The sequence below is a fragment of the Anomalospiza imberbis genome, chromosome 1, assembly GCF_031753505.1.
Source record: "Anomalospiza imberbis isolate Cuckoo-Finch-1a 21T00152 chromosome 1, ASM3175350v1, whole genome shotgun sequence".
Classification (NCBI taxonomy): Eukaryota; Metazoa; Chordata; class Aves; order Passeriformes; family Viduidae; genus Anomalospiza; species Anomalospiza imberbis.
Genome location: NC_089681.1, coordinates 83809334 through 83822899, shown reverse-complemented (window position 1 = coordinate 83822899; position 13566 = coordinate 83809334). Strand labels below are relative to the sequence as shown.

At 37.4% G+C, this 13566-nt stretch overlaps 1 protein-coding gene across 5 annotated transcripts in view; it reads right to left on the bottom strand.

The window, feature by feature from the left end:
* GMDS (GDP-mannose 4,6-dehydratase) overlaps positions 1-13566 on the bottom strand; it is a 405091-nt gene that overhangs the window by 241986 nt on the left and 149539 nt on the right. For all 5 annotated transcript variants that reach the window (XM_068198267.1, XM_068198258.1, XM_068198276.1 and 2 more), the window contains exons 5-6: positions 12825-13017; positions 11824-11928 (exon numbers count right to left, since the gene is read on the bottom strand). In XM_068198267.1, coding sequence (XP_068054368.1) covers positions 11824-11928; positions 12825-13017 — 298 coding nt within the window. The remainder of the gene's footprint in view (positions 1-11823; positions 11929-12824; positions 13018-13566) is intronic.

Here is a 13566-nt window from a genome sequence, read left to right as displayed (position 1 = left end):
CCTGATGACTCTGTGGGTTTCTTCATGGGTGTTGATGGCTGGTTATCACTGTCTACAAATGTGATGGTAAACCAGATGATATCACCACACCACCAAACCCACAATGAACCTGTAGAACCAAAGCGACAGGAGACACTTAACTTACTTGCAAGTAGACCAGAGTTGTGCAATAACTGCAGCACACTAATGAAATCAAACCCAGAATTGCTTCATGCCATGATTTCAAAACAAAGAGCTTCTTTAAGTGCAATTTAAGATTATGATGCTTTTCTTGAGAAAAGCATCATCATGAGACATAGCGAAAATTTAATAATGACCTGTTATTCACTGGCTTACACTTTTCTGACACCATTTTGGCAATAGGCCTTGGATTCACCAGCACAACAAAAACTGTTGCCAGTTCTTTAGTAACACCAGCACTTTCAGAACTAGGTAGCAGAGGTAGCACTTGCCTACTGCTGTTACATGAAGTCAAGCTTTCAAGATCCCAGCCTTAGTTACTGTTACACCAATCTTGCCCTGTTTTTCGTAATTATTGCAAGATCTGCTGGGACCATGAAATATGCTAAAAATAAAACAATTGTATATGTGCTACACTCTTTTTTTAAACTTATTTTTGTGCAAATCTCAAACAGCACATATAATTTTCAGCAAAATTCAGATTATTCAAATCACTACCTAGAAGCTGCAGCACATCTGGACAGGTTATGGCTCAGGGCACAGAGCAGCTATTCAGAAAAGGAGAAGCACAACCACTATTTAGTTTTAGACCATACAAAAGGGAAAGATTTGTCCATAACACAGGTGTTAGGAGGCTTTACCCTCCTAGAGCATGAGCACAAGTCACACTACTAACACCAGTCCCCCATTTTCCCTAAAGGGTCAAGACTTGAGAACAGGAAGACACGTCACCGCTGAAAAACACATGTGAAAATTAGCAACCACTGGCCTGATTTCCAATGGCAGATATATGCAATACTTACAAAAACAAGCAGCAAGGGAATAAAAAATGAGTATTTGCATGATGCCTGTTATGGTCACAGGGTTGACTTTAAATTCAATGGCCCTTCAGTACAAATGTTTAAAATTAAGTACAATACTGGTGCCATCCCAAATCAACGAAGTTTTTATGACCATGGATAATTTCCAATAGAATTTGGGAAGTAAGATCTTTTTCTGACCTTGGGAAGTACACAGTGTCTGCATTTATCTTGAAGCAGTGCAGTAACAGTAACAAAAGATCTTGGTGGTTATTTTTACAGTCTACAGCAAATAGAAACTCAGTGTGAGAGCACAGAGCATTGGACACAAGTATCCCTAATAGATGCACACATGCCTACCAATGACTCAGAATGTGGGCATGAGGTGGGGCTGAGAAAAGTGTCAGCAAGAAAGCACAAATAAGATTTCTAACTTTAAAAAGCAACTGTTTTGGAATTTTTAAAAAGAAATTGGAACGTAAAATATTTCTGAGTGTTACTGATGTTTTTCTCATGTCTTCTGGATTTGTCTTAAATCCAAAATGAGTTCTAGATTTTTGCAGATTCACATTGCCTACACCTGGGATTACTATAGGATTTTGTAAAGTTTTGACAAATATTCTCAATCCACCTATTGATGGATATTGATGGAATGAATAAACACCCTAAATCTCTTATAATGTAAGGATTGTAATATAAATGAAGAGGAAATAAAGTATGTAAACTGAAGGTTTGAGTTGCTTTACTGGGTAATTCTTTACTACTTAGAAATCTATTCACATATATTGTAATGAAATCAAGAACTTGACTTCAAAAATAAAAATCCATCAGTGTTCCTGCAACATTTCTATAGCAGTGGTTCTCCAACTCACATCTCCTAGGGCAAAAAAATACATGATACTGTATTCTCTTTCTTGGCTTGGGTTTGATTTGTTTTCCTGTACCAAAGAGCAACCCTGAAGAGTTTCATGGGAAACCTGCTAAGTCTCTGTCTTAACAGCTATCATTCTATAGGGGTGAGATACAGTACAGATCAAAATATGCAACTGATATTGCAACATCTAAATAGCATCAGGTATCTAGTTTTATTACAATGCTTTGGGCCATAGCTTTCATTTGCCAATCATTGCCTAACAATTAAGTAGAACATAATTAAATTTTAAGAGTCTAAGAAAGGCAAATCCTTGAAAAGGAAATATTTTAACACGGTTGGCAAGATGTGCAAACATCAACTGTGTGGGAAACACATGTAGCTGACAGTACATATACTGCTATAACTCCTTGTAACAGAGGTTAAAATCTGTTCAAAAATACTTGCAATTAGATGAATAATACTGGCAGAAATCAGCAGTCTGCCAGCTGTTGGTATTTTCAGCTATTTCAGCGACAATAGGATATGCTTATAAATGTAAATATTATAAATGTAAAAATCCCCAGAAAGTACATAATGCATGTAATGATCTGAAGTCAAATTACCTATACAGGCAATGTTTGTCTGTGTGGTTGTGTTTCTTATTTTTAAACACATTTCTAGGAACTGTAAGTGAACCGCTTAGTGAAATCAAGACAAAGAAAGCTGTTTCTAAGTTCAAACCAAGTTATGACCAAATGCACTAATCTTCTCTCAGATAAAGCAGCTTACCTTCCTACAACTGCTAAAAAATCCCACTGAATGGTTAATCTTATCACAGGTGATATCCAATGACATTGAATTTCTCACTTACTTGTTTTTAATGAATCCTGCTAACTTGTAGAGGTATAATCAGTTTCCTTGAAAGGAAAGTGGTTTTTTGAACCACTAGTGGTGAAACTGTTTTATTGTGAATTAGTCTCTTCTGTTCATTCTCCTGTATCTGAAATGCCTCAGTGGGTTGATTTCAAATAACTTTCTGAAACAACATGCACTTTCAATAGATTTATTTTTATTTATTTTTTTTAATTATGCATGACTAAGTAGAGAGAACTGTCAACCTTTTGGAGAGCTATTTTAGGGAAAACAGGATGCACACTGCTGAGAAAATGTTTCAGATACTAAGATGGGCCAGTCACTCCATGTCTATAAGCTGTGAGTATGACCAGGCTTTCAAGTTTCTGCACCTGGTAGATGATGCCCAAAATTTGAAGGTTGTGGATTGAGGCCTACAGAGTCACATACTTAACATCTTTGCAGGGATACCCAGGACTCTGAAAATGAGCTGTAAGCAATTTCTAATGATTTTTACTTCATAGTCTCAGGGGAACACTGACTGATGTTGGATTACACAGCAGGAAGAAAACAAAGCAGTGCACTAATATATCACATGACAAATGTATATATTTGACAGAATTTTAATAATAGTAAGACACAGGCTTTCAGAAACTTAAGATATCATTAATACTGCAACAATGACTAAAATATTAAACATTCATTACTTACAAAATATCAACAATGTAAGATAGATTCATTTATGCAACATCTCTTGCAATAATGGTGGGATCTTTGTTCTTTGTGTGATTTTTTTCTTTTCCTTTCTTGCCTCTATTTCAGAATACAATGATATTTAATTAAATGCAACAGAACAAAATAATCATGTAGATGCAACTGCACGCAAAAACGGCTCAAGGAATTTCTTGAAAAAAGTAAGAAATACATAAGAGGTTGGCTGTGGTTGAGTCCCCACATCTGGGAAAACTGTATCCTGCAGTATGCTCTCTTGTCAGAGGATCTGGGTACCACTGAACTATGACTTCACCATGCCTTCAAAGGATGTGTTCTTCCCCAGATAAAGTGGTTTCCTTCAGAGAGGATCTCACATGCAGCAGCTTGGACTGCATTCCCACCAAGCCCTGGAATGGACAGGCAGTGGACTGGGGTTGCATCTTTTAGGCATGGTCACCTACCCATCAGCTACCAGGGGCTAAGATGACCACACTGTATCTGTACTGTCTCCTATACTCTCTCCTCATGTTCCAGCAATGGGGTAAGTTGGCTAAATCAATTTCAGGCTGAAACCCCTTCTGTTCTTCTGACCTTCTATAAACTCCCCATTCACTTTAAGCTAGTTTGTAAAATGCAAGGTGTAAATCTCACATTTCTTGCTTGTATTTCACTTCATGTTCTCATTTATACAAACACAAGAACAGCACAATGGTCACATTTTCCATTGTGCTTTGCCTGGGGAAAAATAAATGTAAAAAAGGAGAAAAAATTGAGTAGGTATATTTCTCAAAATCTTGCTACAAGTTTGTGTATTAATGAAGGCATAAGAACACTACAGGTGAGATACACACTCTGCCACTCCATTTCCAATTTCTGATTTTCATAAATTTCATAGCACTTTATTTAAAAGTTTTTGGCTGATATTTAATTAGAGAAAAAAAAGTCTACAAGTTTGAGTTTGAGAAAGTAACACTCATATATTAATATAACTTGAGAAATGTTAAGAATTACTTGGTAAATCTTTCTTAATTTAACAGCTTTGATATTTTTTAAATTGTGGGGATACTTGGCCCTTTTATTTTAGATTTTAAAAAATTGAAATCAGTCATGGAAGATAGCGAAACTTGTAATCTACTTTCTTCTCAACACAGTATAAGCCACAAGGGAGCATATGATTTAATGATGAAAAGATGCTTCTGATAAGATAGTAATTTGCTCAAGGAGAGACTTGAGTTGTGAATGCAGCTGTTCCAAAAAATCTAAACCCACAGGCAAGAAATTACTTATTTTTTGTACAAGCTATATCCATAACTACTTAGATAAACTGGTGACAAACCCCAGAAAAGTACATCCGATAAAGAAGTGAATAATCAGGGCTACTTTGAGACTGAAAAGAAAAAAAAAAAAAAAAAAAAAAAGAGAGGTGGTAAAGATTACCACAAACTATTGTTTCAAAGACTGAATCAAAAAGATTTCAGTAGTCAAGACTGTTCAACACAGTATCTTACTTCATCAATGAGTCACTTTAGAAAAGTATCTTTTTATATCCTGATTCAGTTGATGTACATGATTATTTCATTCCCATATGTGACAAGTTGCACGGAACTGACCTGGATTACTTAGATGCCCAAAACTAAGGGCAGGATGCCCAAAATGAAGGGCATGCAGAAATGGTCTCACTCTCTAGTTCTTATTTCAGATTTCTGGTACTGCTTTTAAAACACAATTTAATGAAGGGAAACCCACTCATATTTTGGTGTGGTTGCACTACCTTCATATCTTAGTGTTGGTTAGCACTAGGAAAGTGGCACTAGAAACTTAAGGTTAATATGGCTTATTAGGAGCATAAGAACCAGACAAAAAATCTCCACATGTTTTCATGTACTTTGATCTGTATTAATTGGTCAGTAGCAGGTTCAACATCATCATAGTTAACTGAATTTACTTATCTTGTAACACCAGATCTTTTTCAAGGGGAAAACACATGTACTTAGGTAAAACAGAGGAAAGGTATTACCTGGCAATTTTCTACTATTACAGTCAATATTGCTGCAAATGAATTTGTGCAAGTAGACTGTAATGCCCACATTTATCCTCAGTGATGTCTGACTGCATGTGTAGATAAGGGAACACCTGCATGGATCACTTAGCAGGATCAGTCTCGCAGCAGGGAGAAAAAGCCAGTAAGAATGCATGTCTCCAGGACACTGCATGCTTTCTCTGTTGAAACACGCAAACTAAAAAGCATGAAATGATCTTGGCTGCTCTACAGCACACCAATGTCTGAGTAAGTCCTTTTACATTGGCCATGGTACCTTGCCATCAAGTTTTTAATGCTCCTGATGACACCAGCCAGCCTGTATGCTTCTCATTCAGCAAGGAGCAGTACAGTCAACTCTGCTGACTTCTTCTATTGAGATATACTCATGTGTTTGGAAATTTTGCATTAAATGGAGAAGATGTAGCTTTGCACTAAACTTTTACACACTTATGTCTTTCACAGGCCTCTATTTACCAAAAAAGCATCAGGAAAAGCCCTTAGTATTTCCAGTGGTACTAGGATGACCAAGCTTCTCTTGCACTGAAAGTGCTTTAAATGATTAGTCTCCAACCACAGACATAAGAAAGGGAAATCTGGCAGATGTTGACTACATCTCTATACAGTAGATGCAGAAGAACAGCTGCTACAGTAGGAATTGCACAGATTTCTTGTTAAAGTCAGTAGCAGATGTCACCATCTGCTTCTGCCTTCTCTATGAAATAGAGGCATAAGGGAGACTAAAAGCTGATTTTAAAAAAAAAAGTAACAACAAAAACCATAAAATCAAAAGACACATATTTACAGTGAGTAGGGGAAATTCTTACCCCTTTCTCCCTGGCTAACCTGGGACTTGGATGCACAATAAAAGCAAAGAACACTCCCCATTCTATTTAAGAGATGATTTCTTTTCATTTTAATCTCAGTACATGTACTTTGACAACATCCAGCCTGCAATCTAATACCTAGCCATTTCCACCCTGGCTGAAAGAGATCACAGAAATGAGCAGTTGTATCCTTTCCCTCTGGCTATACAGCAATGGTCTGATGACAACTGCTTTACCAGAGTTGGTATCAGACACACAAAAATTCCCTACTGAATGATCTACACAATGATGTCATGTGTGGAGGCAAAGTATTACTTAGGAGGGGAAAAAACCCAACAAAAACCAAACAAAACTTTTGTTGCATTGTGTCAGGAAACATGCTGTACATGTTTGTACATCTTGGCAGATTAAGATCAGATGAGGCAAGCAATGAAGTGGTTAACCAAATCAGAAAGTTATCTCAGACATCCAAAGGCACATCTTGTAAACCTGAGACAACTTCTTACATAGAACTGAAGAGAGACAACAGTAAGGGCTTGTCTGGGATGAAACAAATGACACTGTCAACAAGCAGTTTGCTTTCCCACTCAGAAGAGGAGGTATTAGTGAGATTCAGAGCCCAACAAAAGAACAGGAATCTTTCCAATGAAGTAAAAAAAGATTTGGATCAAGCCCCAGCTTTCCTGAAAACTAGACTTGCTAATTGCCTCATTCTTCCACTGTCAAAACCACCATCTCACGGAACAGAAATATCTTTCCAATATTGCTATAGGGCAAACATTTCCACACTGGTAATACTGGGAGACATATTCAGCTACCACCAGCAACTTGATAGCCACCACCTCCCCCATTTGGTATCCCATAATGTTGTTTTGAGGGGGAGAGTAAAAAACCAAACATTATTCTGGAAAAGTTTTTTAGGTTTTCTTTTGTTCATTTTTGAATACAGAGACTGCCTGTAGCTACTGTAAAGCATATTGATCTTCAGCTCGTGCCATACGTAGACAATAACTAAACTTCAGAAAAGAAGATCCCATTCACCTTGGCATGACCATAAATCACAAAACTCTTGAGCTATACCTGGATAAAATGGAGAAAAGTAACTGAAGAAATTAGCTTTAACAAAGTATACTGCTAATACAGGTCTTTTCCCCAAAGGAAGCAAGTCATGCTTATCTTACATTACCAGACTATTACTGGAAGTACTATGCCAGACCCTCAGCTGGCATAAATCAACACGACCCTACTCACTTCAGTGCAGCTGTGTTGATTTATGTGAGCTGAAAAGTATGCACTGGTCAAAAAGTGACAATTTCATCTTACAAAACTCTAAAAGTGACTAAGTGAAATGAAGGGAAAATCAAATTAGAGGCAGTATGTACGATATAAAGAAAATAACAGAAAGGAAAGTAACTACAGAAAGGCTCAAAGTAGATGTGTATTTTATTAAGATCAGTCTAACACAGCCACAAATTTTACTTCATATGAAAGTCTAGATAATATTTTCTGCTGTTACATACACACGTACCTCTTGAGTATAGACCCAAGTACTTGTGCAATTTAATAATGCTGTACTATTCCCAAATTAAGATATAAGGCTCAGGCAGTGGGTTCAGCCAATCTCGATTTTATCACTGGTGTTTTTGTAAAGTCACTCTGATTGTCAGAACACGAAACATCATACTTAAAAGGAAGCCCACACAGCAAACTTAAGTGCTCAGCTTTACACTATGGCGTCACATCTTAGAACTACTCCTGTTATTGTCTTTCTCTTAGAGAGCAAGATAAAAGTAGAAAACCAAATGTTCCCAAATCCAGCACTTCTCTCAAGCCTTTGTAATTCTGAGAAATATGAAACCTTTCATATTAGACTTAAGCACTCTTTACCCTTATGAACTCTGTGCAGACTTCCCTATTATTTTACAGGCTACATGAGATTAACTACTGGTGCTCCTTTCTGAGTTTAAGCTGGAAAGGCTCAGAAGAAGAATTGGCATTCTGAAAGAAGAAGTGTAGATTCCTGAACTCCTTTTATAGGGAAACAGCTCTTGAGATCAGACAGTTCTCATTTTCACTAGGCTTGTACACTGCTGGCCCAGCACAACAATATCAGAACATTACAAAAAAGAGGGAATGCGGCAGATGCACTTGGCTCCCTTATCCAAACTAGCAGTACTTTGCTGCAGCCCCCAAAGGACATAAACACCTGAGCTGTAGCAGGGCCAAGAATGCCTCCATGAAATCAACAAAGGGGCAGACTAACCCAGGGTGCATTGATGCTTGAACACATGAATAGTGGGTGGTTTTTCCAAGATTTAGTTATTGAAGAACAAAGACACTTGAGGGTCCAAAGAGTCTCATACGTACCTTCCCCATCATGTGTAATCCAACTACAAGCCAACCACTTTATCCCATAAATGACAGTCTAATTGAGCTTTCTCTGCAAGGCAGCATGGCTGTGTGGCAGTGATCCCCCCTTGAGTTAGGACACCTCTCACAGTTGCTCCTTGAGCCAGAGAGACTTTTCTGCTAAAAACTTTGGATATATGCAGTTTCAGCTCTATTTAAATGACAGGTTCACTGCTTTGCCATGCCTTTCCCCTTGATCTGGGACTCATCTCAAAGTCTGAGATTCCTTACTGAGGTATCACAGTGGAGAGAACCCTTATTCACAATAGATGCTCAGTAAGTTGCTGGTAGCATGCTAAATTAGTACTAACGAATGGAAGAATTGATTTTTTAAGACATAAATCATTGCAAATGTCTGAGATTAAGACTGGAACTAGCTGCACCTAAGCTGCATCAGGAGTTTAGAAACTTGACTCAAGGGGTTTCCTTTACACTTTAGCACTTTTAGCCTCTGTGCAAATCATTCCAAATTGATTCTAACTCAGTATTCATTTGTATGTTTCATCCATGTAGTAAGTAATAGAGTGAACCTTGCCATCAAACTTTGTTAAGTCATGTTTTTATAAATTCGTATCAAACCCATTTTTGCTAAAACTATTGTGAGCGATTTTTTGAGTGATCCCAAACACTCATTTACAATACAGATCATGAAGCAAACTCTTTACAACTGTTTGTTCAATTCAACATCAGTGACCAGCTTGGCAGACAACTGCAATTCACCATCTTTCAACATGAGTACTCATACTTCAAATACAAATACTTCTATATTTGATCATAGCCCACAATGCAGGCTCCAAGGTATGAAAAACGCATTCTTTTCATCTTTACCATTGCCTTCCAGTGTAGCGTATTTCACAGATCCCTGGCTACAAGGAATACTAGAGTTTGTCTCTTCACAGTTTTTTCTCATAAATACATTTTGTGTAAGAAATTTACAGAAATTTTCAAAAGTATTATTTAAAATTTAGGTATGCACTGTCCACCAAGAGTGATCAATTCTGCACCTCAGCAAGTGGCACTGCTGCAACCTTCTGCTCTTCTCTGATTCCTGGGCAGTGGGTTTTGTGTGGACAAGATGCAAATAATACCACCATCAATGGGATATTGTATTTGATGCATTCATTGTAACCCTAAATCAACTGAAATAGTGGTATATAGTATTGGAAGAAAATATGTATTGATCTATTTAGGTATTCCAATCTTTAAAATCAGTATAAGAAAAAGGCTAAACCATAAAGCATTTTAAAACTTCCATGGATATTACTAGCTTTGCATAGGTGTTAGAAATTCCAGTTAAATCCTCTTTTCCTCCTGAAGTGCCTTTGCAATCTTCAAAAATATTAAGAAAGTGATGAATGGCTATCAAGAAGCAATCTCAAAACTATTGTTATATCATGTTCTTATCTGTATAGTTTTCCAAACCTTTTCCCACAAAAACACCATGCAAATAACACTGGTCTGTGGTTACAGCTGCTGTCATAGCAAGTACCCCTGCTAAGGCAAAAAGAGTCAACTGAAACCATTTCTAGGACAAGATTCCTGTTCATGGCATAAAGGGTCCGAAACTTCACCCAGCAAACACACACACAATGAAAAGTTCTGCCTGAGACTTCAAAGCACAGACTTGAGTGCTCCATGGGGACGTTAAATGTGTTGAAAACAGACCTCGGATTGGAAATGCTATTGCAGTAGTGCTAAAGCAGGATCAAACATCCATGGGATCAAAATACCAATGAGTACTGAAGCTATCCTGCAAAATGGCACGAGTCTATACCAGAGGATCAGAAAGAGAACGTGCTCATAAAATTTTGATGTCATCTTCTTGCTCCACAGAGTTATTCGAAATCATGCCAAGCTAATATTTTTTATAGCATATTCCAACTTTTTTTACAATGGTCAGAATGTTTTGATTGCATAGTGATAACTCAGAGCAATTTGAATATTAGTTTACAGCACACTATGAATACACCTCAGTAAACTCTTTAATAGAAAGCAACGTATTAGGGCTTCTAAATTAAATAATCTAGTGAATATGATTCCCCTTTAATTTGGAGCTTGTACTTTATTTCCTCCAGTGAAGTGATACACCAGCTTCTACCACCAATTACTGTAAATGCTGCCTACTCACTGTATGATGAGGTTTCACAGCTGTGACTCCCAAAGACTGAAATGAATATTTAAATCCTATTGACATGGACTCCTTTTTTCTCCTCTTTTTTTTTTTCCTTTTAAGCAGAGTTGAAATTATGGTCTGTTTTATATAAGTATCATATAAGTATGATTAAAAATCTTGTATTTTGTGCCAGGCTATAATTTATAAAATTGCATTCCTGTAAAACTGGAATTTATTTTTCATTTAGAAACAGACCACAATAAAAGGCTTCTGCACTGAGAATCCAGTTTTCTGTGTTAATTTGAAGTTTAATTTTAGAGTGTTTTCTACAGTCACAGTACTTAAAGGGCAGAGGAAAACTGTCATTGTAAAAGAGACTTCTAATCAACCATGGACTAAATACCAGCATTAATTGTTCATAAAGTACTGCAAGCGGAAAAGGGATGATTAAGTAGAATTTAAGCTGCATTGCTATTAAGGATTAAACTGAAAAGCATTTTAAAGCCAAGTGTTAAAAGCCATCTTGTAAAACAGTAGGGATCATAATTCAAAATTTTTTCAAAATATACCAGGCTGTACTAATTAGTTTTATGAACTTAGAACATCTATTATTTCTGCCTCTTAATTTGACATTTATACACAAATTAAAAACTTGAGTATGTCACACCTGAAATTGCATCGGTTACATAGTTGCCCAAATAAATGTTTAGAAAACCTGCCTTTTTTAATAACTCATATTAACATTTTTGCCTTTAGTTATTATCAAGAGGGACACAAAATTAGATACGCAAATTTCCTTTCGGCATTTGTGAGCTACAAAATGGAATACAATGCTTGAAGGGGAAAGCTGCTGTTGTTGAGCTCTGAGGCTCTGAGACTGCCAGGAGGGCTGCACCAAATGCCATGGGTAGGCTGCAAGTCATGACACCTTCCCTACAGAATTCTGGCACGTTTAAATGAAACATGTGGATGCATTGTTCCATTTTTCCGATCAGGTATATGCAAAGTTGGGAACAGTTTCACATAGATTTTCTAACCTCTTCTGGGGCTCTCATGATTGAAGAGGATGCCATTCACAGCAAAGAGATTGTAGGCTTCTCTGAAGTTCACCACAATCCAGTAGGCATACAGTTTTGCAGCCCCTGTAAAAATAATTTTGAAGCATTATTGTATAAATGCTTGGCTCATACACAGCTCAGACACACACACAAGTCTCTGTCACATGCAGGATGAAGTCCCATTTCCACAGCAAAGTGCTTTAGTATTTGATTAGTTCCCTATAAGTGCCAAATTTCATATTAAGAAAAAACACAAACAGCCCAATAAACAGCAGCTGAATGGGAGAACAGGAAAATACTCATATTCTGAGCAGTCTCTGAACTGGCCAGAAAGCATCAGGGCACTTTCTTACTTGTTTTCTTATACACACTCAAGCACAGCATTTTTTCTTTTACAATATAATTAACACGGTCAGAGCGTGTGAAATATGCCACTGTAGTGACCTCTGTTAATTAAAAAAAAGCCAAGACAAAACCAAAATTACTTTGGAGGAATAAAAAGTGAAAATCTGGTGCCTTAACACTCAAATTGATTTGAAACTTTATCACCAAAATCCTCCATGCCCATTACTTTAATAAGTGTTTCAAATTTCATACGAGTTCAAGAAGGAAGAAGTGAGCTCTTGGGAGTCTTTCATTTAGGCAAAAAAAAAAGAGAAATGAAACTTTATCACTTCAGTGGTATCTCACAACCCTTTGTGAAGGAAGAGTAGTCACCCTCAACCCCCCCTTCTTCAAGAGCTCTTCACCTCTGAGCTGAATGAACAAGGTCTTGTGAAGTGAGATGCTAATTTCCAACCCCCAGGCAATGGCAGAAAATACTTTTTATATAGTAATTCATAAAGGTATGCCTCTCAACATGTCTAGTCACTTTAGCTCTATCATCATTCTAATCTTACACCCAAATGACTTCAGCCCTGAGACATGAACAGGGAAAACAGACAGACAGACACTACACACACACTATCAGCGCTCCTCACCATAAGGCGATCTTGGGTAAAAAGGGGTGGTCTCCTTTTGCGGGATTTCTTGCACTTTCCCAAAAAGTTCACTGGTGGAGGCTTGGTAAAACTTCACAGAGTTGATAAGGCCACAGGTCTTAATAGCATCTAGCAGCCGTAAAGTGCCAACCCCATCAACGTCAGCAGTGTATTCGGCTAGGTCGAAAGAAATCTTGGGGAGAAAAAGAAATAAAAACCCACCGATTTTACTAGGGCACCAGAACATGCCAAAATCATGTACAACCAACCAAAGTAATACATCACTTGCCACAGACCGTCTAGACATTTTTGTACAAAGTAGATACTCAGTTTACAAAAGTACCCTCAAAGGATTTCTAAGAATAAATAAGTAGTTCCATAAATAGCCAAACCAAATGACTGGTGTTCCCTGGGATTATTTTCCCACGTGAAGTAAGGGGTAAGCCTCCCCATGGTGGGAACATTATCAGGCACTCTCTCATCTCCACAGCTGCCAGTTTCTGCAACACTCATTTGGGCTCAGTATCTTTGATACACTTGAATTTGGTTATAATTGCCCAAAATATATTTTTAAAATGTAATAGAACAGAGAGCATGACAGCACCGACATGTATAAACCCCACCTCCCCCACAAACTTTAAACATGTCCAAGGTTTTCCAATTTAAACAGACATCAAAGTTCAGAGAAGAGTAGAAATACCTGCTATCAAATGAGACTCCCAACACTATCTCACCAAGGTGT